Below are 26,172 nucleotides of genomic sequence, written 5' to 3'. Positions count from 1 at the left end.
GGATGATTCTTGTGACTATTTTTTTAATCGGTTCATATGGTGTATATAGAATACATATGTGTACAATATAAAAATATAAATATGTATATTAATACATTATATATAATATTAATCTTCTTTCGGGTTGATTCTTGTGACTAAATTTTTATCTTCTTGAGGCAAATCTTTATCGCCCCATCCCCATAGGTTGTGACTTCCGTCGCCGGTTCGCTTGACCCTCTTCTCGATGATATCAACAGAGGCCGTCTTCAAGTCGTAGGCCCAGCCGATCTTAGCCATCACGTCGATGAAAGCCTTCGTGAAGTTGAGAGTATAGCCTCCCAGCTCGGCGGTCTTGTAGTCCCAGGGGAAGGTGTGGTGGTAGTTGTGGAAGCCTTCTCCCAGGACCACAGCAGCGACGGAAAAGTTCTCAACAGGGCTGATGTGGCGGTCGTACGGCTTGGAGCCGTACTTGTGGGCCGCGCTGTTGACAAGCCAGGTCACGTTGAGGACGTACGTGTAGCGGAACATGGTGGCTACAAACCAGGCATTGGTCAAAGTCTCACCCCAAAAGTACATGGGAATTACGGTGGGCAATATGAAGCAACACAGAGGCATCAGTATCAAGTAGTAACTGAAAATATAAAAATAAGCTTTTTAACATTTATTTTTTTTAAGAAGAGAAGTATTTGTGTTTAACCTGTTAACCCGGCGGTCCGCTGTCCAATTACGCAACTTGTAACGGGCGCGAATACTGATTCACTCCGTGTCTTAAATTCATGTCGAGACATGTATGGATGACTAATACCTTTGTTGTTCGATAAATATACGTCCATATATATAATAATATAAACATATATTTCAAGGACGTATTCATATGTCCTTCTCGTTTCCGATATTGTTAGCGTTTGACGTATTTATGCGTCCTGCCCGGTTAACAGGTTAAGGTTATATGTGAGAAAATTTGCCAATGTTTTAATATCTTTTAAACACAAAATCGTTCTTAACATGTACTAATATGTACTTTTTTAAAGAGGAGTATTTGTTTTTTATTATTTTCGAAAATATTCATTTTAATACTATTTCTGAGAGCCTAACAGCTCATTATTAGAAAAAAGTATCTAATTGTGGTGGAGTGGGTTCAAACTGAGAAACTCTGACTCATGAGTTCGCGACACTAACCACGGGACCACAACCCGACACTTATCTTATGCGGGAGGCGGGTTTTACAGTTCTCAGTCCATTAAATATTTACACACACTATTTATCATTTTTTTAAATGAAAATTGCATTTATTATTTACCTTGCTTTTGTACAAGGATTCCAAGAGGATTTTTGTTTCTTCCAACCAAAAAAAATGCTCTATTTTAATCTGTGTTGGGAACAGGAGGGATTATCTAGTGTGGGGGCCTATCAGGATATTCTTAGCATTTTTTCATTGCTGGGAGGAAATCACGTAAAAGTCCTCAGAAGAAGGCGGACTGTTAACTGTCATCAACAGATCTTCCGTTCCACTGGAAGAGGATTAGCATTTTGTGCCCTAGCTTGGTTTATGGTACGAATGTCCAATACTATTTACTATGAGCTTCCATGCCCACTGACAGTCATAGATAGGGACTTTGAAATCATTACTAATCATTTTAAATTTTGATCGCGAGAAACTTTTCACGATTATTTTAATATCGATTTAAGATTTAAAAAAGAAAAGAAAAGTTTTTTGGCCTGGGAATGTGACGAAACCTTTCAGTATATTTAAATTTTGTTAGAAAGATTCTTCGCTTCTTTGTCAAGTCTTTGTGGTTAAAAAACAGTCTTGATAAAGAAGCGGTAAGCTTCGAAACCGTAGACATTACAATTGAGTTTTAATAAAATATTTATAGTGATTTTAAAACCACTATAAATATTTATCAAAATACCAAATATGTAACATACATTTTATTTATTAAATGGAAAATCACAAAGTTAGTGCTTCAAATATAAATTGTAGTAAGATTAAACTTACTTCTTTTGGAACTTAAGGATAGGATCAGCCTGCAGGTCGCTGTTGTCGATGGTGTGTCCTTTAGCCTTGATCTCAGGGTGCTTCTTGCAAAGCAACCAACCGACATGGGAGAAGAAGAAGCCCCTGGTGGCGTTATGGGGGTCGGCGTCAGTCTCGCTGTACTTGTGGTGCATGCGGTGATCGCGGGCCCAGTCGATAGCAGCGTCCTGAAAACATTTTTCAGGATTTTAGCGAACAGCAAAAATTATTACGAGAAAATGGCGACGTAATTCACAGTCGATCAAAACCAACAGGAAATACTAAATTACTAGAACATTATTGATTTTTTAAAATTTTAGTTTTGTGCTGACATTTCTTGATGGAACTGCATTTTATATAATAAAATAACTAGTTAGTCTTTTCCACGATAATATTATTTTAAGAAATAAAAATACATTGTTTTTTGAACCACTCACATTTTTATTAACAACCAACTATTTTCGTCAACAACCTGTTGCCCTCTTCAGGGTTTAATTTATGACTAAACATATCGCTCACTCCTATTTTTTTTCTTCATTTTAAATTCTTTTGCATTAAATAACATAAATTATGATACAAAAAAATATTAATAAAATTCAGACACAAAAAAAAAATTATTAAAATATAAAAATGAATACAAAAAAAGATCTTGCAAAGGCATGGCCTGTGTGTGGGTATACAATATAATTTAGTCATAGTAAAGGGCACAAGGGTTTAGGTTTTGTAAGTAGAACTAGACTAATAGTGTTAATAAAACTTTTTTACTTTTTTACTTTAGAATTTTACTTTCAAGAACGTTATAAATAAAAAAAAATGATTTTTCAGGAGAACTTTTTAAAGTTAAAAAATATTAAACAATGTATTAAAAATAAATATCAAGCCACTTACTGAACTTTTTATTGTGCAAGAGATCTTTTTAGGTAAAACCTGAAGGTTCTTGAAAAATATTTAGTATACTTAAAAAAATACTTAATAAAAATATACTTAAAAAAAATTTAACAACTCCCTTTCTTCAAAATGCAAAAACAACACTTTCTGCCCTGTAGCGGGTAAATATTACAACTGCAACATGCACAACTGAAGATTGACTGATGTTCAGAATGTCCAGAAAATGTACAAAATCCAAGCAAAAGCGACATATTTTTAACTTAATATTTACCCGCTACAGGGCAGAAAGTGTTGTTTTTGCATTTTGAAGAAAGGGTATTGGACGATTATTTTTTTAAATATACCAAAAAAATACATAATTTTTACTTAAAAACATCTGTTGCAGAGTAAAAAGTTCAACAAGTAGCTTGATATTTATTTTTAATACATTTTATTCTATTTTTAAACTTTAAAAACGATCTCCTGAAAATTCTAGTTTTTTTTATTTATGACGTCGTTGAAAGGAGTGAGCGATTTGTAGCAATCGGTCTTACACATAAAATTCAAATTTATTTTCAAGATAGCAAAAAATATGGATCAAATTTCTTGAATAATAATCAAGTTGTCTAGAAAAACGGTGTTAAAAAGGAAGATTTAAAATCCCCCTCTTACGCCCGTAGGGTTAAATGTGCCCTCGACACGGTAAAACCCAATGAAGACATATTAATGTCCATCAAAAATTGCTAATGAATATAAGATGAAAATTATGTTAATAAATTTTGGGTTGACTACAGTCGAATTGCCTAATACCGATACATTTGTATTCATTAAATGGGTTTGATGTTTGTTTTTATAAAATATTTTAAGTCTTTTCCACAGAATCAAGGTCTTCAATTCCTTTGGGTTAAACCTGATTTAATTTAAAACCTGATATTCGTTTAGGATTATCTATGAAATTCAAAATTATGACCAGCAAACTGCAGATATTCCGGAACATCATTAATGTCCCCGTATTAAATTGCTTTTCTTATAACATTGCCCTTGGTATGATCAGCCATCGATATACTGTTTTAGTATTTCTATTATGGAACAAATTCGTTTATCCTTTTTTTATCGAAATACAATCCTACGGACCTGAGTGGTTTATATTTGAAGAAATAAACACCAAATTCAATAGTGTCGAAATATACGTAAAATTAAGACTTCTCCACTGGCATCAAAACATGATGTTCTATTATATATATGATGTTCTTTTGAGTGTGTCCAAATACTTGTTCAGAAAATCTGGATAACCTCCAGTTACAGGAGTTATTTTCATATTATTTTTTGACATCTCATCAAAGATGAAGAAGAGTATGGAAGTCTGGGCATTTACTGGGCTGATGACCGTCATAGTTTGGTTTAAGTGATCACTTTACACACGTGTAACATTCACCAATTCTATCCATTATTGACAACCACACTACTCAAATTCTTGGAAGTTCTATATATATATGAACCAATTTAGAAACCTTGTCCTTGAATCACTAGAATTTTACTAGAGACATCTATTGGTGAGATGTAAAGTTATCACTTAAACCACCCTATGACGGTCGTCAGCCCCGTAAGTGCCCAGACTTCCATATTCTTCTTCATCTTTGATGAGATGTCAAAAAATTATGTTCCATAAGATTAAAGCTTTGTACCGATAGAATTGCCTTGTTGTGTATATAACACAGAATTTTGTCTTACTTCACACCAGTCTCATGATGTCGGTAACGACAAAACTTAGTCACTGGTCAAATAAAATTCGTTTGGAAAAAACTACATAAGTAGCTGTTATTTTGTTCTACATATCCATTTGCATTGTTTATAATATGATATAAATTATTGAGTTTCTGTTCTTTACCTTTTTATAATTAATAAAGGAATCAAGTTGCAGAATACAGAATTCGACACTCAGAGATTGATGAAAGTAGATTGGATATTATCGAAATGCGATATTTCAGAAGAATGTGCCACAATGTTAAATAGATTTTCGAAAGTATGCACATTGCACCATTATGTACCGATAAGAATCAGCAGTAGCACAGTTTTACAATGAAGAATTACAGATAAGATTTTACAATGCAGTTTCATAATCATCACAAAATGAAAATGAAAACAATAAAATTGATCAAACGATATGTAGATTGGATCTTGAAAATATATTTTTTTAAAGTCGGTATAATATTTTATCCGCCTCCGTAGTGTAATGGTCAGCACGCTTGGCTACCGTTCTGAAGGTCCCGGGTTCGATTCCCGAGGGGGGTAAAATAAATATAAGTGATTTTTTCACTGTAATATTTATTCAATATTGCCATGGACTGGTACCTGAAGCGGAGGGCTGATCACCCTTCCTTCATGTGTAAACGATCAAGATAACACTGCGTTTATATGACACGGTGCCCTATGCACCATTGGGGTGCGGATAAGGGTTTATTATAATATTTAATTGATAAATTTACCTGGAAAGCGACAGTGTTGAAAAGAGCCAACATTATCTTAAGTGGAGTTTTAGCCTTATAAGATTTGTGGGCCCAGAGTCTATGTGCTCCTGCTGTTATTCCCAATCCTGATATGATGTACAGAAAAATAGCTGAAAAGAAAAAAAAAACTTATCAAAAGTTGCCTTTGATCGTTTTTCATCATACACATAATTACAACATTTTGAGTGTGAAACATACTTGTTCACAAATCTGGGTTATCTCCAATTATAGAAGTTATTTTTCATATTATTTTTTGGCATCTCATCAAAGATGAAGGAGAATATGGAAGTCTGGGCATTTACGGGGCTGACGACCGTCAAAGGTTGGTTTAAGTGATCACTTTACACACGTGTAATATTCACCAATGCCACCCATGATTGACAGATATAATTTTTAAATAATTCTTTTGTATTTGAGATGTAACCTATAAATTTACAGTTATCTGTTTTTTTAGTTTACAAATTTTTTGTTTACATACATATATTACCATTTATCGTTTACATATAGAACCACCAAACGCGGTAAAAAATCTTCAAGACAAATAATACTCGTTAAACCATTTGTAATACGAAATACAAAAACAAATTGACATGTTTTACTTCCCAATGCTCTGAAAAATAATGAAAAACGATCGAAAAATAATATCCATTATATTTCAAAGCTATTTTTTGTGTCAACAAAATTTCGTTTGCAGTCGTAAAAGATATTCACTTATTGTTTTTATATTTTTTATTTTAGCGGTCTAAAGATCGAAAAATATTATTCAAATATGTTAATAATATTACCAAGTTCAGAGACCTAATATACAACAAAGTCTTAAGAATTTCTTAAAGGAAGTTCGATTTTATGAAGAGACGGAATCTTTAAAAATTCTTCAAACCCTTATCCACACTCCAATGGTGGCACTGCATCATATAAACGCAGTGTTATCCTGATCGTCATTAACACATGAAGGAAAGGAGATCAGCCTTCTGATTCAGGTATTCAGGATAATTTTGAATAAATATTGGAGTGAAAAATCACTTTTATTTATTTGACCCCCCCTGGGAATTGAACCCGGGACCTCCAGAACAGTAGCCAAGCGAGCTGACTATTACACTGCGAAGGTGGACAAATCTCTCATATTTCAAATACCATATTTTATCCACTTCTACTCCCTACCGAGATGAAAATCTCGTATTAAGGAAGAGCAAATAAAACGATCAAAAATTCCTGGAATAATTTGTAATGATTTTTAACTTAAGATTTTTACCTTTCAAAACACTATCATAGAAAAAATGTATAAGCTTAAAGGTGCCTTGGCATAGTTGGGTAGACACTCGACTGAGAAATAATCTTGGCGGGTTCGATTCCCACCAGTTGCAAAATGAATTTGAAGTAATATTTACAATCAATTTTCTATTTTTACTGTAGACCTCTAAAAATTTTTTTTTTAAACTTCTTATGCAAATATGCAAAAATTGCCATAATTAGATTTGCTACATTTTTCTATATTTTTTTTAATGTATGCGATAAACTGTAATGTTTTATTTTAAAATAAGCCCTTGTATATTACCACTTATTGAGTTTTATTTCATTAAACACGACTAGTTTCTAAAACTACAGTGTCGGGTTATGGTCCCATGGTTAGTGTCGTGAACTCTTGAGTCAGAGTTTCAAGAATTAATATCACAATTTGATTGATACCCATTTCTAACAATGAGCCACTAAGCCCCACAGAAAAAGTATGAAATTAAATATTTTTGTAAATAACAAAAACACAAATATTTCTCTTTTAACTTTAACAAGTATTTTCATCGAAAGGTGATTACAAAAATTAACTGGGAAAAAATATTATATTTAGAGATGGGTGATTATTTTATAATGATTTTTTTATTATTATTGAATAAAAAAAACCTTTAAAGTTCAGACAATGAATCCCAAAAACGATGGGCATTAATTGACCAAACTATTATAAAATTTTGAACAAAATAAGCACTTCTAATAAAGATAGCATTTTCTTGTCAGTAATTAATTAATAATATAAATATATATATATATATATATATATATATATATATATATATATATATATATATATATATATATATATATATATATATATATATATATATATATATATATATATATATATATATATATATATATATATATATATATATATATATATATATATATATATATATATATATATATATATATATATATATGTATATATATATATATATATATATATATATATATATATATATATATATATATATATATATATATATATATATTGTCCGCCTCCGTAGTGTAATGGTCAGCATGCTCGGCTACCGTTCTCGAGGTCCCTGGTTCGATTCCCAAGGGCGGTAAAATAAATAAAAGTGATTTTTTCACTGTTAAATTTATTCAATATTACCATGGACTGGTACCTGAGCGGAGGTCTGATCACCTTTCCTTCATGTGTAAACGATCAAGATAACACTGCGTTGATATGACACAGTGCCCTATGCACCATTGGGGTGCGGGCACCGTACTTACATATGCGGATGTATATGTAAGTAAGGTAATGCCCAAATTCTGCACGCGACCAGAATTCGTCTCCCAAAACCCCCAGACAAAAGAAATCTACAATGACCCCAATTACAATTATTAGAACTCAGCATGTTCATACAATGTTCAACATCGAAGATCCTCTTAACTATAAAAACAATATAAAGTTACCTTCCTTTCTTTGTAAAGCGTCTCATTATCGTTACAAAATAATATGGTATAGACATTTCAACACGGAGTAATTGAACAGTTACAGTTTGTAAGTAATTATTCAAATTGCAGGAACGCATAGTATTAAAAGGATTAAACTTTATGAACTTTCATACAAACACCTTTGTTCACAGATAATCTATTGTAACATACATTAAATGAAAGTCTCTGTGTAAAATAAATAAAACATACATAATTGGCACCAGTTTTGATAATTTCATTTGTGTGCAAACATACGGTGTACAAACACCGTATGTTTGTACACAGAAGAAAATTTTTAATTGGAATATACATTGAATACTTATGCATTACCCAATAAAATAATTTACTCATTTATATAATTGTACTCATTTATATAATTGCAACTAGGATAGCCTGAAACGACTAGTTGTGATCGGTAGCCTGGAGGGAAAGAGAGGGAGAGGAAGATCCCCACACGATGGACCGATCAAATTAAGGCAGCAGCAGGCACCTCAGTGGTTGGAGCGCTACGTGCAGCGCAGTCAAGGGATAACTGGAGAAGAGTCATTGCTTCTGCAAGGGTCACAGCCCTCAGCAATGAGGATTAAGACGGAGAAGAGAAGAAGATAATTTTAATTATTTTACACAGTTTACTTTTTGACATCTCAATATAGATGAAGAAGACTATGGAAGTCTGGGTAATCACGGGGCTTACGACCGTCATAGGCTGGTTTAAGTGATCTCTTTACACACGTGTAACATTCACCAACGCTACCCATGATTGACAGCCATATTCCAACCACACTTCCAAATTTTGTTCATATATGTTGAGATGTCAAAAAATAATATAAAAAATAACAACTATAATTGGAGATAATTCATATTTGTGAACATGTAATTGGACACATTCGAAATGGTTTACATTATACAGCCATTTAATAAATTAAAAATTAATAAGACGGAATACAAGATGTTATAAGATGTATCTATAATATCGCTCACTCCTTTCAACAACGTCACATATCAAAAATCGTCAATTTTCAGTTGTGCATGTTTTCGGAATGCCCGAAAAATGTACTTTATCCCAGCAAAAGCGGCATATTTTAAACTTAATATTTACCCGCCACAGGGCAGAAAGTGTTGTTTTTGCATTTTGAAGAAAATGTATTGTTTACTTTTTTTTTTAAATATGCAAAAATTTTTCAAATAGAGAAAAAACCTTCAGGTTTTAAAGATCTGTTACATAGTATAAAGTTCAATAAGTGGCTTGATATTTATTTTTAATACATTTTTTATATTTTTAAACTTCAAAAACGATCTCCTGAAAAATCAAGTTTGTATATATATGACGTTGTTGAAAGGAGTGAGCGATATATATGTATTCGTGTCGGGTTGTGGTCCCGTGGTTAGTTTCGCGGACTCTTCAGTCAGAGTTTCTCGGTTCGAACCTCTCTACTGGAATTTGATACCTATTTCTAATAATGAGCCGCTTTGGCTCACAGGAATAGTATGAAATGGAAATATTTTTGAAAATAATAAAAACACAAATATTTCTCTTTTAATTAAAAAAATACTAAAATTGTTTCTTTTTCAATTTTTAATTTAAATTTCATCGGTTTTCTTAAGAGCAGTACGATTTTACGAACACTTTTTTGTTTTTGTTTTTTTTTTTAACGTTTTCATCATGTAAGTCTTGTTCATTACTTTGTATGTTATGAAGGTTAATTAACTATGACCTTCATTGTTCTGTGCTCTAATGATTTATTAGTTGACAAACATTAATATGCATAGTAACCCTGTGATTTAAGTATGTAAATACCTTACTGACGTATCGGTATTAAATTGTTATGCACATATATGGTTATACAACAATTACTAGCCTCAGATGGAGACGATAATACAATATGTCATTTTTCCTATTATTAAGGTTGAACTTTGGAACAAGAATAAGGACTTGTTTCTTCTCAATGAGTATAGCAAAATAATATTATGAGTTAGACTTTTTTTGTTTACAAAATACATATTTAAATAATACAAAACAGTTGGTAAATATACAAAACATTTCAAATATAACGTTTCTACCTCTCTAATAAAGTAGATACTTGTGTTTAGAGAGGGAGTTCGTTTTACAAGTATTATTATTTTTTTAATAAACAAAGTAAATTAAAACAATAATAATAATAATAAAACCCTTATCCGCACCCCAATGGTGCATAGGGCACTGCGTCATATAAACGCAGTGTTATCTTGATCGTTTACACATGAAAGAAAGGTGATCAGCCCTCCGCTTCAGTTACCAGTCCAGGGTAATATTGAATAAATATGACAGTGAAAAAATCACTTATATATTTATTTTACCCCCCTTGGGAATCGAACCCGGGACCTCCAGAACGGTAGTCGAGCGTGCTGACCATTACACTACGGAGGCGGAATTAAAACAAGGTTAATTAAAAATAAACAAAGAATTTAAAATTAAAATAAATATTCCTTGGTCTAGGTAGGGGTAAGTTTTATATGTTTTTTGAATTTAGTTTAAAAGGTTTGATTTTTTTGTAGATTTTAAGTTTTCCGGAAGTATATTAAAGTTTTTTTTACCTACATACGTAAAATGATTTAAGAAGTGATAATGTTAAGAAGTTACTTATGTTTTCACAATATTTTCCTTTTTCTTAATCATTGTTCGCAAACCTAGGTTCCTCCAGTGATGAGTTCTCCTTAAAATATTAAAATTTCGACAAACACCTATGTTTAAAATTAAAATGTAACATTGTTTTAAAATTACTATAAATATTTTATTAAAACTTAATAATAATGCCTACCGGTTTCGAAGCTAACCGCTTCTTTATCAATACTGAATAATACTAAAACACTATCTACTAAACAAAATTCAAAATATTTTGACGGTTATGCAAAGGAGCTCGGTTAGATCTCAAGTGGCTATTTTTTGTTGTTGATTAGCAGTCACAGACAAAAGGGATCAGGGATGATGAGTGATTGAGACATTATAATTAAGTTATGATAAAAAAATATAGTGATTTTAAAACAAAGTTAAATTTTAATTATAAAATGGAAAATCACAAAGTAAATGCTTCAAATATAAATTTTATCTAGGTTTATATTCTCCATCAAGAAAAAAACGAAATTTTGGGTATTTAAAGGGCTTTCGACTTGTCATAGGCTGGTTTAATTAATCACTCCATACACGTGTTACATTCACCATTCTACCCATGAATATTCAAGTTTGAATACTCTATCGAGCAGTTTGGTTGTCAGTAATGGGTAGATTAGTGAATATAACACGTAAATAAAGTGATCACCAGCCTATGACTGATTGTAAACCTTGTAAATACCTAGATTTCCTTTTTTATTCCTCATCTTTGTTGAGATGTCAATACTTTTTACACTCTTATTCTCTTAAAACTGTCAATAAATGTGTTAAAATGTATGGACACCTGTTTTAAGTTATATTTAGTATTCAACTATATTATTATGTGGTCTGTACCGGTAACGCATTGCTGTGATTTAATATGGTTCAATGGAAAATAAAGGTTTCTTCGTCATTGTTCAGATGCCAAAACATAAAAATAACACCCAAGATGAGAAAACCCAGATTTGTGAAAAAGTATTTGGAGGCACTTACAATCTTGTGAATTTAAATTATTAGATACAACAAAAAATGACAGTAATGGATTGAAAGTTTTTTTAGAGGTTTGATTTTTAAGTAAATGTCCGCCTCCGTAGTGTAATGGTCAGCACGCTCGGCTACCGTTCTGGAGGTCCCGGGTTCGATTCTCAAGGGGGGTAAAAATAAATATAAGTGATTTTTTCACTGTAATATTTATTCAATATTACCATGGACTGGTACCTGAAGCGGAGGGCTGATCACCTTTCCTTCATGTGTAAAAAAAACGATCATGATAACACTGTGTTTATAAGACACAGTGCCCTATGCACCATTGGGGTGCGGATAAGGGTTTTATTATTTATTATTATTATTGATTTTTAAACTGGCAACATTGTTTCTGCAGACTGTCAATTTGACAGTAGCAGTTGATTTGTAGTCGGTACGTATTGCCATTTTACCATGAAAAGACTGAATGATAATTATGCAGGTCGTAGGTTCGGTGAATGTGCCGAAAACAATATTCAGCTTGATCCTCTTTTTCATCGCAAAATTTTGTTCACCGATGTGGCAAATTTTTGGTTAAATGGCAATATTAATAAGCAGAATTACCAAATTTGGAGTGCAGAAAACCCAAAAACCTTTATTGGGATGCCCTTACATCCATGAAAAGTCACTGTTTGGTGTGCTTTATGGGCAGGTGGAATCATCGGCCTATATTTTTTTTGAGAATGTTACAATCAATGGAGAGTGCTATAGAACCATGATTGTTGACTTCTTCGTACCTCAGTTGAATGGCATTAATGTGATAGAAATGTGGTTTCAACAAGATGGCGCAACATGCCACACGGCAGGTGTCAACATCCATTTATTTCAGAAAGTTTGAATTTGTATACCTCTAAAAAAACACCCTATTTTTCATCGAATTTAAACAATTCGCTCACTCCTTTCAAGAACGTCATAAATCAAAAAACTTGATTTTTCAGGAGAACGTTTTTAAAGATTAAAAATAAAACACAATGTATTAAAAATAAATATCAAGCCACTTCTTGAAGTTTTTACTTTGCAACAGATCTTTTTAGGTAAAACCTGAAGGTTTTTTCTCCATTTGAAAAATATTTAGTATATTTAAAAAAAATAATTAAACAATACCTTTTATTAAAAATGCTAAAACAACATTTTTTGCCCTGTAGCGGGTAAATATTAAGCTAAAAATATGCCTCTTTTGTTGGGATATAGTACATTTTTTGGGCATTCTGAAAACATGCACAACTGAAAATTGACAATTTTCGATTTATGACGTTCTTGAAAGGAGTGAGCGAATTGCGCACAATAAATTTAAATGAAAATAAAATCTAAACTCATTGTATTCTTCTGTCCAAAGTGTGAAATAAAAGTATTATCGACCACAAAGTCCAAAGCGATGAAAATAATATCAAGCAGTATAAACGTCGTTTGGAAAATAAATAAGTATGTAATAAAATCGTAAAATATTCATCATTACGACCACTTTTGAATACCAACCTGAGCAATATTATGTAAATTGGGCCAAAAATAAATGAAATCGCATATGAGCAGTATTTTTCAGAAAACTCGTATCTGTGTTCATTTTTATTGTACCAAGAAAAAAATCTATAAAATCGGAGAAGCAAAGAATCTAAATAATCTATGATATGTAATAATTTAGAAAATTCTTATTTTATAATAATTACAAAGTGAAAAAACCACCTTCGTAGTGTAATAGTCAGCACGCTCGGCTAACGTTCTAGAGGTCCTGGGTTCGATTTCCAGGGGGGGGTAAAAATAAATTTAAGTGTTTGTTTCACTTAAATAATAATTCAATACTACCCTAGACTGGTACCTGATCACTTTTCCTTCATGTGTTAAGAGTTTATGTGTTTTTAAATAATCCACATAAGCTCTTAGCACTTACTTTGTTTCTAGTTTTTATTGTCAGTCTTCGTAGTGTTATGGTCAGCATGCTCGGCTACCGTACTGGAGGTCATGGGTTCGATTCCCGGGAGGGGGGAGGGTCCAATAAATATAAGAGATTTTTTCACTGTAATATCTATTCAATGGTACCTGAAGCGTAGGACTGATTACCTTTTCTTCATGTGTAAACGATCAAGGTTTAACTGCATTTATATGATGCAGTGCCCTATGCACCATCGGGTGCGGATGAGCGTTGGAAGAAGGTGTTTTTTTTTATATTTATAAATATAAGGTACAACTCACCGAAGATATCCGTCTGCCACTTGGCAGCTGTCAGGAAGAGGTACGCCCCGTACACGGCCGCCAGATGGAGGTACGCGAACAGGATGATGTTCCTCCATACGAGCTTGGGCTTCCTGTTGTCCGCCCTGCAATGGTTGCCCACCCCCTTCGTGGAGGTGTTCTCGACAGCCTCCCCATCCGTCTCGAACAAGATACCTGTCACTGGGTCCGATGAATTTGGTGGCATCTTAGCTTATCTGAAAGAGAAGAGAATGTTCAAAGATACTGCTATTCTTATTCTCCTCTTAGTCTTCATTATTTTAATTTTTTTTATATTTTTTATAATTATTTTTTAAGTATTACATTTAATACAAACTATTTTTAAACTTAATCTTCATCATATAGAAAAAGTGACCAAGTGCATTTTTTTTTATAAAAACGTGATCATTGCCTGTTTTATGTCTTACTAGCTTAATATTACCCTGAAAAAATACAAAAGGATTTTAAACATGGAAGTATAACATATTGACTTCTGAAAATGACTAACCGCATTGATGTTTATTTTCTTGCCAAGCAAAAGTCACTTAAATGGCCCTCCTGAACATTTTACGTTTTTAACAAAACCAACTGACGTTGGTCACTTTCTCCTGTACGACTACGATATATTCATATTCTTACAGTAAACAAAACATTTATTTTGTGTTTTAATTTTTAAATCAAAATATATTTTTTGTGTCTACTAAGTTCTATTTTATTTTTAATAACACATGAAAATTAATATTGTTTTGCCTAGTTATGGCATTTTCAAACGAATGTGAAGATTAAATGGACTGGCGGTCCTTATGTAGTTATACATTTCCAGGTACCTAAGTAATAGTTTTAACATGTGCAGTAATAATTTATGGGAGACAACAATGGTTAATGGGAAATGTAGGTGCGTACACATGTATTTATTTTCAGGGAAAGTAAGAATCTTAATTAAGTGAATTAAATTATAATTCTTGATTGATATAATATATTTAATCCATTGATTCTATTGTTTTGTATTGTATCCATATATTATTTTAAGGGATCAACCTTATTCATTTATTATTTTCTATATAATATAAAATGATAAAATAAAATGAATATGATAAAAATCCTTGTTCTTGTATACAAGGATTTATTATTTAAGGCAAGGATAATTTTCTTAGGTAACTAATATTTATTTTTTCAATTAAAGATAAATATTTGTTTTTTTTTTATTATTTACAAAATTACTTTAATTTCAAACTATTACTTTAAGCATAAGCGGCTCATTATTAGAAATAAATACCTAATTGTGGTAGAGTGGCTTCGAACCGAGAAACTCTGACTCAAGAGTCGGCGACACTAACCACGGGACCACAGCCCGATACAAAAATAAAATTTAGACATAAAAAAAAGTATCTTTGACCTGTGACCGTGAAATGTTAAATCGTATTAATTTTAAGACACTAACATTACACATACTTTGAAAAAAAATTAATTGTGTCCAAATACTTGTTTATAAACCTGGATTATCAACGGGTCAAATTAAAAGCTTAAGTAATAAAAAATGAAAATGATATTTTCTGGCGTTTCTCATGTGTGTGATTATAATCCAGGATTCGGACCTCACATACTAATACAAAAATTTCTGCTAAATAAAAAGCGTATTTTCATCTCACCAATAGATGTCTCTAGTGAAGTTCTAATGATTCAAGAAAAACGTTTCGAAATTGGTTCATATATACTTATAGAACTTCCAAGAATTTAAGTAGAGCGAGTGTTTTTGCCTAGAATTTTCACTCATGAATTACACGAAATTATAGTAACTTTAAACATAAAGAGTAAATCCACTCACAAGTAGGCATAGGCTATGAAACTTATAAAGTTGAAGCCTGAATAGGGACATGATAAACGGTGTTGCATAAGCCGTAGCTAGATTTCAGAGTCACTAGGACGTTAGGTAAAAAAAAAAGAATTTAAGTGGTGCGGTTGTCAATAATGGGTAGAATTGGTAAATGTTACACGTGTGTAGAGTGATCACTTAAACCAGCCTATGACGGTCGTCAACCCTGTAAATGCCCAGACTTCCACATTCTTCTTCAATGTCATGAGATTAAAAATAATAATTAAATCAATAATAAATGGATTGAAAATGAAAACAAAATTTATTTAAAGCCTACCAGAGATAATCGTTTCACTTTATAGACCACTACACAACTCAACATTTTGTCAGAAACTGAATATTGACCTCAATTACAAATCAATTACCAATCATTTGAAACTCATGCACAAACGCAGGTAAAAGTCCAATCCATTTTATATTTTTTTATGACAAAAAAGAGTATGACGATTTTTAGTAAAAATGAAATGTTAGTTTTATGATGATCATAAATCTTTTAAAGTTAACACTCTCCTTATCATTCATCGTTCACTTTGTTTAACCTGATGATGGAATAATTATTCCAAAACCGGTAGATACAAAGTAGTGTTTTTTAAAGTGATATTTCAAGTAAACGATGAATGCTAAGAAGAGTGTTATATTATCAAACCACAAAGTTAACAATGCTTTTAAAATACAAAATATCTTATGAAGCTATTTGCCGATTGCTTTGAAATTTTTACACAATGTAGCCAAGTAGGCGCGTAATTTATCATGTCTTTTTTTTATTTTAAATACCAATGTTTTTAATATCTTAAATATGTAAAATCTATTCACCGATTGTGAGGAGAATGGAACCATCCAGACTTCCCTACATTACACAGCATGGCCAACCCCAAGGTAGACGAATTCCAAAGAGACCACAAAGAGAGGAAGGGCTAGTAGGAATCGAAAGCGCAAGAGGCTAATCCCTCTTAAAAATAGACCACAAGGCCTACACCGAGAGGAAGAAAAAGAAGAAAACAATTTTAAAAGAGATATTTTATTTTATTCGTATCACTTCTAACTGCGTGTATTAAAGTGTCAGGTTGTATTCCCGTGGTTAGTGTCGCGGACTCTAGAGTCATAGTTACCCAGTTCGAACCCACTATACCACAATTTGACGCCTATTTCTTAATAATGAGCCGCTTAGGCTTACAGAAATAGTATGAAACTGAAGTATTTTTGTAAATAATAAAAATACAAAAATACAAATATTTCTTTATATTTGAAGCACTAACTCCGTGATTTTCCATTCAATAATTAAAATTTAACTTCGTTTTAAAAACACTATAAATATTTTATTATAGCTTAGTTGTAATGTCTACAATTAAGTTATAATAAAATATTTGTAGTCATTTTAAACATAGTTACATTTTAACAATACAAATATTTCTCTTTAAAAAAAATGCAAATGATAATGTTTAGAGCGAAGTTGTATTTTATGGAAATTAAAACATTGGCAATATTCCTCACATATCGATTCACATATAACCTTGTTATGAGAAAAGTGATGAAAAATTTGACGATTTAAAGTTTAATTGTAAATTTGATAATGCCCTTGGATCTTGAAACTGCCGTCACAATCATTGCTATTAAAAAGATATACGATTTTTTTTAAATTTATAAATAATAAAATTAATTTTTCTCTTGGAAATTTCAAATTTAACCTTAATAAGATTTTGGTCAAGGTTTATTAAACTTACTGAGAATTAACATCATTATTTAATATTCGTCATATTGGTTACATATGTATAGATTAAAAAAACTACTTTAGAAATGAAATAATTGTAGACCCAAATAACGTTTTATGTTATTAAAATGTTTTTTTTTAGATCGATCCATCGTATTAAATTAATCGCGATTTTGACCCACTGAATTTTTTCATATTATGTATTTCTCCTTGAAGTTTCTTTTGGAGCAAAACTTTTTTAGGTCATAGTTAAAAAAATATCTTTGAAGCCCGATTTTCAAATTCTACATGAAAAAAAATATGTTGTCTGCGCAGACTTTCCAGCGTTAACATAATTATATACTGTATTTTGTTAATTGATAATAACAATAATATAAAAGTAAATGCTTGAAAGTCGAATGAATATTTTTTATATGGAAGTCTATATTGAATTGTTGGGTAATATGTATATCAAAAATTAAACACGTTTGTTTGCATATATAAATGATAATATATGACGCACTTCGTCTTATAAAGACATTATCATTATATATCGGGTTGTGATCCCGTGGTTGTGGTGTCGCGGACTCTTAAGTCAGAGTTTCTCGGTTCGAACCCACTCTACTACAATTTGATACCTATTTCTAATAATGAGCCGCTTAGGCTCACAGAAATAGTATGAAATTAAAATATTTGTGTGAATAATAAAAACACATATATTTCTTTGAGCGTGATAATGTCTTTATAAGACGAAACGCGTCACATATTATCATATATGTACATATATGTGAGTAAAAGTAGAACTCAATCCAATATATAATATAAAACCCTTATCCGCACCCCAATGGTGCATAGGGCACTGTGTCATATAAACGCAGTGTTATCTTGATCGTTAACACATGAAGGAAAGGTGATCAGCCCTCCGCTTCAGTCCATGGTAATATTGAATAAATATTACAGTGAAAAAATCACTTATATTTATTTTACCCCCCTTGGGAATCGAACCCGGGACCTCCAGAACGGTAGCCGAGCTTGCTGACCATTACACTACGGAGGCGGACAAAAATCCAATAACCGTTATTATATATATTTTGTCGTTGTTGAAAATTCGTCATATTTTTGTTATATCACGAAAAACTCTTTAATTGATGAAGCGAAGTACATATGTAGATCTAATTTAATGATAATGATTTAAAATAATTAAATAAATATGACAAGTAGAAAAGGGTGAGTAAATTAGCTATGAGACAAATCTTGATTGATATAAAATAATAAATCCTTTGAGTCAATTTATTGTTTCTTAGGATTATTATTTGAATTATTATTTCATTCAATTATTATTCTTTATTCATATTTCCTATTATTTGTAAGATAGGTAACGCTATATTCACAACATTTGGAGTGTGTCCAAATAATTATTTTTTTCCATATAGGATTCTGCATATTCTATTATAACATTTTTTAAATCTCAAACATAGATGAAGAAAAATACGAAAGTCTGTATATGTACAGGACTTATGAACTATCTATCATACATAGGCGGGAAAACCAGCTGGTGAAAAAGTCCTGTAAATACCCAGGCTTCTATGTTCTTCTTCATCTATGTTGAGATGTCAAAGAAATTAAGAATATGCTATAAATCCTTGTATTTAAAAGAAAAATTTTTAGACAACTAGTAAATGTTTTTATAAAATAATATTTAAAGAGACGAAGGTATTATAAAATTCAATTAATAATAATAATAATAAAACCCTTACCACACCCAATGGTGCATAGGGCACTGTTTCATATAAACGCAGTGTTATCTCGATCGATTACACATGAATAAAAGGTGATCAGCCCTCTACTTCAGGTACCAGTCCAGTGTAATATTGAATAAATATTATAGTGAAAAAATCACTTTTATTTATTAAACCCCCCTGGAAATCGAACCCGGGACCTCCAGAACGGTAGCCGAGCATGCTGACCATTACACTACGGAGGCGGACAAAATTCAATCATAATTATAAAATTCAATTATAAAACAATTTTTTTAAAACCAATTTTTTACTGGTGCGAATTTGTTTCAATAGTTTGCATTATTCTGATATGCAATTATCGAAGTTAAGTAGAGGTACTCTTTTGTAAAAGTTTCTTCGATTCTTTATTTTAATCGTTCTATTAAGTACTATTACATAGTTTCAAGGTCTTCAATGTCACAAAGAACGTGTGTATGTTAGCTAAGTTCACACATATTTAACAAATGCATTATATGTGATAATTAAAACGTATCACACAAAGTACTGTGCACACACACAAACGAGTATCTTTATACAAAATTGACACACAATTACGTCATAAATTAACAAAGGATAAAAAAGGATGTTTTATCGTTCACTCCTTTCAACAACGTCATATATCAAAAAACATGATTTATCAGGAGATCGTTTTTGAAGTTTAAAAATAAAATGAAATTAATTAAAAATAAATATCAAGCCACTTTTTACTGCGCAACAGATCTTTTTAGGTAAAACCTTTTTTTTTCTCCAATCGAAAAATGTTTAGCGTATTTAAAAAAATAATTCAAAAATACCTTTTCTTCAAATTCTAAAAAAATACAATTAATTCTCGATGCTTTATCGACCTCTAATTTAATTCTCAAGGCTTTAGAGACGTCACTTTTATTTCTCAGAACTCTTATTTTTAAACATTTTAAACCCAATAATATAATAATTGCTTATATGGTTGACATTATACACAATTATAAGTTATAATGAAATATTCATGGTGATTTTAAGACTAAGTTACATTTAAATTAAAAAATAGAAAATCACAAAGTTTGTCCTTCAAATATAAATTGTATTTTAAAACTCCTTTGTTTATAATTAAAATTCATATTAAACATTGAAGAATTCAAATAATGAATTGAATTTTAATTTTAATTTTAAATTTCGTCCGCCTCCGTAGTGTAATGGTCAGCACGCTCGGCTACCGTTCTAGAGGTCCTGGGTTCGATTCCCAGGGGGGGTAAAATAAATATAAGTGATTTTTTCACTGTAATATTTATTTAATATTACCCTGGACTGGTACCTGAAGCGGAGGGCTGATCACCTTTCCTTCATGTGTAAACGATCAAGATAACACTGCGTTTATACGAAGCAGTGCCCTATGCACCCTTTGATGCGGATAAGGGTTTTATTATTATTATTATTTTAAAACCCCTTTGTTTATAATTAAAATTGATATTAAATATTGAAGAATTCCAATAATAAATTATAATTAAAATGCTTACCTGTTTTATAAAGAAAATCACAAGCAAATAGATTATAATTCTTATCAGCTCGCCTTTTATAAATGTATTCTCAGTAAAAAAAAGTTCACTTTAGTTATTCACATAAACAATCACTTAATTTATTTCACTTACAGATAACAAATCTTTGCCCTCTTAAAACCAATGCACAAGTGATGAAAAATGTATGAGTACTTTGGAATATAAGTCTCGGTAAAAAAACTACGAAAAATATAAACAGAAAATAATTTTTTTAAACGCAGCGGTCTTTACAATTTTAAGAGTTTAAAAAACCAGTTATACAGTATAATAGAGTACAACTATTACTCATTTAGTAGTAATGGATTTTAAAAGTGCTTTCAGTAATGTTTTATAAAGGTTGTATGTAACATAATGCACCGTAGGTATGTAGATCGCTGGTTCCCGAACTTTTTACGTCGAGCGCCTTATGGATATAACTATAACACTGGCTAACAAAATTAAGAAAAAAAATTGTTGCTGGAAATTCATCAACAAATTTTAAATATTTTTTATGCGCTGATTTAAAAAACGCCACCAGATGTAGTTTTTGAGATACAGGTCAATTGATGTTTATCATTATTATTTTATTATAAAGGAATAACCCGCAAAGTCTCTATTATATGTTATGATACTAGCCAAAAATAAAGAAGTTAATGTATCTTTTACGGCTGAAATAGAAATTTCCTACTCAAAATTAGAATCTGATTAGCCAAATAGTAAAAAATCTGTTGGTCTGAGTAATTAAAAATCTCATTATTCATCGTTCACTTGTAATACTCTTAAAAACTCGTGTTATACTACTTAAAACCCTTACTTCATGACCACTGATTGTGAAATAACCATTCCATCATCAGGTCAAATGTAGAATTATTTAAGGTTATGATAATTGTTAGTGCTCCCATCCCTAGTGAATCTTTATAAATTTAGCCTTTTCTCGTGGAGTAGTGTTTTTAACAATATAATGATCATTTATTATTAAGGAACTGGATTATTCACCCTACGTATAGGCCAATATTATTATTACACAAGTGTATAAAGTTATCGATTAGCCAGCCAAATGCCAGGTCGTAAGCCCTGCGATGCTCACTCTACTATCACTTTTCATATACTCGTAAAAAGATCGATAAAGTTTCATATAAAGTTGAAACAAGTTTATTTTAACTTTTTAGTTACTCTCATAAGACGATGTATTGAATCATTGATTCAAGATATATTTTTAAGGAAAAATATTTACAAGATATTTTTAGTACCTATGTCTAAAATTCTGGGTTTGAACACCCTAAAAAATATCGTATGTATGTATATAAGTAACTTATAGAAAATTTAAAGAGAATAAAAATATCAGGTATTTCCAAGCATTCGAAATAATTCGATAATATCTCATCCATTCCCATGCTTTTTTCTTCTCATTTTCATTACAATCTCATAAATGTAAGTAAATAAGTTATTTGAACTCCAAATAATATGTATGATCCAAATTATAATAGTAAATATAATTTAGTTGTAACAAATGGTTTGACAAGAAAAAATTATAACTTTTTTATGAAATGGAGTAAATGCAACAGTAATCTAAAATTTTTCTGACATATGGCGTTTGCAAATATAGCTATGTATAAGAAAGCTGTTTAATTATTAAGCCTCCGTAGTGTAATGGTCAGCACGCTCGGCTACCGTTCTAGAGGTCCCGGGTTCGATTCCCAAGGGGGGTAAAATAAATATAAGTGATTTTTTCACTGTAATATTTATTCAATATTACCCTAGACTTCTAATATTTATTCAATATTACCCTTACTTCCTTCATGTGTAAAAAAACGATCAAGATAACACTGCGTTAATATGACGCAGTGCCCTATGCACCTATGATAAGGGTTTTATTATATATATTATTAATTATTACTTTCGTTAAGAGGTGTTGGGCCAAAAAAGTTTGGAAATCCGTGTGTTGGATAAATGAAACTGTGATAGTGTGTGAGCCCTAGATCACGTCAATGCATCTGTACTGTATTTAGTTTAAACCGATCCTAATGCATGGAAGTGAAGCATGGAGTTGGCAAAAGAAGGATGTAAGTAGACTACATATGATAAATGCTCTAATAGTGAAATGAGGAAAAGATCCATGGCTGAAATAAGCATTATCGATCAAATTAAGAGAGATTTATTGAGATGGTTTAGGCTTGTAACAGGTAAAGGGGAAGAAATAAAAGTAAAATAAACTTATGAAGAAGATGATTGGAGGATCATAATAATATGTGTTTTATCCGTAGTACAAAATTAAATTCTTAGATTTTCATTTTTTATTTTATGAAAGTGTAGCATGCTGTTGAAATGCGATCTTTCAGATAAACGCGTGGCAAAAGAATGTACGATAGATGTTCGAATGGTGACATAAGGAAAGATTACAAGCAACATTTTGAGTGTGTCCAAATACTTGTCTACAAATCTGGATTATCTCTAATTATAGGAGTTTTTTCAAATTATTTTTTGACATCTCAACATACATAAAGAAGAGCTGATCACTTGAATTAGCGTATGACGGTCGTAAGCCGCGTAAATACCCAGACTTCCATATTCTTCTTCGTGTTTGTCGAGATGTCAAAAAATTATAAAACATATTACAAGGCAGAGATAAGCATTATCATTAATTATTATTTATAAGCAAATTTGAGATGGTTTAGGTATGTGGAACGAATGATTGAAGAAAGAATTATATATAAATATTACAAACTTTTAAGGTGAATTTAGTCACAAATTGAAGCGATGGAAGGCCGAGGAACGTTTTGCATGATCAAGTATTTAAAAAACTTGAAAGCGGTAAGATCAGGAGTCGGAATAATCGGTGGGTATTTAAAAGAAGATGCACGAATGTGGAAGAGGCGAAGATGGTTTGTAAAGACAGATTGGTGTGGCATTCTATTCTCTCTGCTTGCCCCTGCGGTAAGCTGCGTGTTGGTTAGTAAATGAGAAAACATGTTTTAATAAGAAAGTATTCTGGGAAAAGATTTTATTTTATTATTATTTGTGCCAGCAAAAAACTGTTGTTGCAGCCGAGTTTTATGAAGGATACTAAATTTTAAGGTTATAAATATGTTTTATAAACGAATTATAAAGTACGTCAGTGATATTAGATCTGTATTGATGAAAAAATAATAAATAAATGTTTTTTGGTAATATAATATATGCGCTTACATCTCTAAATTGCGCACACATTTTTTTCATAATTTTTTGGTTACTAGTTATGTTAATAATCACCTAATAATACACTCTATCAAAATGTTTTATTCAAATTATTCATCTGTAGTTTATTAATTTGGAATAGTATTTGTGTCGCTTACTTTCGAAATCCGCCAGATCCATGTAAGTCGATTTTTCAAAAAATGCAAAATTTTCCGGGTAACATTTATGTTTCAAAGAGACATCTTATAATATGAGACACAAACCGAAATTGAAGTCATCTTAATTTTTGACCCATCCCCGCTCTCTGATTGGCCGATATGGGTCAGAAGGCAAGTTTCATAAATATAGCGGAATTTGAAATACAATGCTGTTTTTAAGTATTTTAGCAGGGTTTTGAAGCATATAAATATTTAAACAATAAAACCCACAATTGGCATTCCGAAAGAGTAGTTATTTTAAATATTATAAAATTGGATCTGGCGGGTTTTGAAAGTAGGCGACACATTTATTCCCGTCAATGAAATGCCGTATTCCCATATTTCTGAGTGCATTTTTTAACAGGACTGCACCGTGTCACAAAGCATAAAATATTATTTTGTCTGATGCTGTGGTTTATAATGTTTTTTAAAAAATTCTTTAAAAATATAACACTTTTAAAATAAGTTTTTGGTTAAATAATTTGGTGAAGTACTAAAAATAAAATAATCTGGTCGTTGTTCCCGAAGCGTCATGTGGCGCTTTACGATAGTGGTCTCGAAAGTGGGATGCTAATTCCATGATCACACCGTATTTCTCTATAACCAGTTCCCAGTTTAAATATGAAAAACACTAATTTGAAATGGGATTAGTTAAAAATGACAGTCAACGTAACAGGATTAGAGTCCTGAAAATCTGGATTTAGACTACCAAAGATTTAGACTACCACCTTCTCTCTCCCATCGACTATAGGACAAAAATTGTTGTATTTAATTAATGTAATTTTGAAAGTTTATTAACGACTGATCTTTTTTACAAGTGATTTAAAGGAATTTTTCTAATTAAAAATACAAATAAACATTTGATTTTTAATTTGAGTAACGATGTCCGCATCAACTTTATAAAATTTCATTCATGAAGACTTGTAAGGTTGACTTAAGACTCAATTAACATGGTTGAAAGTAAGCACGACTTGTTTCGGTAGAGCATTCCTTCCATTAATTGATTATAAAGGTTTTATGTAAAATATGTTGATGTTTTTCAAAGGTTTAATTGAGGAAATTATTTTTATGAAATAAATTATGAATTTTTACAAAAAAACACAAGCTTTGGTTTTAAAAAAAATGGTACTCTTTTTCCCATTGGTTTTGACGAATAACTTGTCTTATTCAAGGATGTGTAGAAACTGCAAATGTGCGTTTTAATAAATAAATAAATATAATTTAAATAATAAATTAAATTCAGAAAAAAATTATGGTTCACAAATATTTCTTGGTTCATTGATTCTCTAAAACTTGTTTTATAAATAAATATTGATACTCTAATACTGTTTGATTCTCAGAATGAACTTTTTTAAAGTCAATATAGTACATTGGCTAACATGATTATTTATATAGTGAAGGAGAATTTTTTTTGTTTATTCTCCTCGTAGCACGTCTTGTGAATATTTTTAATGGGTTAATATTAAAATATCAAAATGAGAAAAACACATTCAAAGCAAAGTTACTAGTTAGTACTTGTTTTGAATATAAATAATAAAAGAGAAAGAGAAATGGAAAATCTTTTGTTGTGTAAAATGACATTTTTGTCTTTGATAACCGATTTTTGTGTTTTCACTTATTGATAGGAACATGACTCTGAGAATCCATGGCAATCCATGAAAAGATCCATGCTCGGTTGATGACAATCCTTGATGGACAAAATAAAAAATGAAGAAAGTAGGAAAAGAAACAAAAAAAGAGGATATCATGGATCGTGTGGCAAAACTCAAATGGCAATGGGCAGGACATATTGCAAACAAGACCCCATAAGATGGACTCCAAAAAATTTACGATGGTGACCTTGGAAGAACAAAAGAGGTGTCGGAAAACCCTAAAAGAGATGGTCCGACTACATAGTCGCTATGGAGGGTAAAAACAGGCTGAAGGCAGCAACCAACCGGAGGAAATAGAAAGAAAGGGAAGAGGCCTATATCCAGCAGTGGAGGACAGAGG

The 26,172-nt window shown here is 31.2% G+C and overlaps 1 protein-coding gene and 1 non-coding gene across 4 annotated transcripts in view; one reads left to right on the top strand and one right to left on the bottom strand.

The window, feature by feature from the left end:
- The window catches only part of LOC148304774 (acyl-CoA Delta-9 desaturase-like), a 129,653-nt gene continuing 103,481 nt past the window's right edge, over positions 1–26,172 (bottom strand). The window contains exons 1-5 of one of the 3 annotated variants that reach the window (XM_088267754.1): positions 20,792–20,963; positions 13,943–14,178; positions 5,353–5,483; positions 1,982–2,187; positions 1–613 (exon numbers count right to left, since the gene is read on the bottom strand). In XM_088267754.1, the coding sequence (XP_088123880.1) occupies positions 109–613; positions 1,982–2,187; positions 5,353–5,483; positions 13,943–14,168 (1,068 nt within the window). In that variant the 5' untranslated portion in view covers positions 14,169–14,178; positions 20,792–20,963 and the 3' untranslated portion in view covers positions 1–108. Of the gene's footprint in view, positions 614–1,981; positions 2,188–5,352; positions 5,484–13,942; positions 14,179–16,110; positions 16,185–20,791; positions 20,964–26,172 lie in introns of those variants that run through there. The other 2 variants (XM_088267753.1, XM_088267752.1) reach the window with 2 other exon arrangements.
- Positions 20,457–20,529, top strand: TRNAG-ACC (transfer RNA glycine (anticodon ACC)). The gene has a single exon. It is a non-coding gene; the product is annotated as a tRNA-Gly (tRNA).

Source organism: Brachycentrus maculatus, unplaced genomic scaffold (genome assembly GCF_059751285.1).
Source record: "Brachycentrus maculatus isolate JH-2025_06_01 unplaced genomic scaffold, ASM5975128v1 h1tg000305l, whole genome shotgun sequence".
Classification (NCBI taxonomy): domain Eukaryota; kingdom Metazoa; phylum Arthropoda; class Insecta; order Trichoptera; family Brachycentridae; genus Brachycentrus; species Brachycentrus maculatus.
This window is presented reverse-complemented; position numbering and strand designations above follow the sequence as displayed.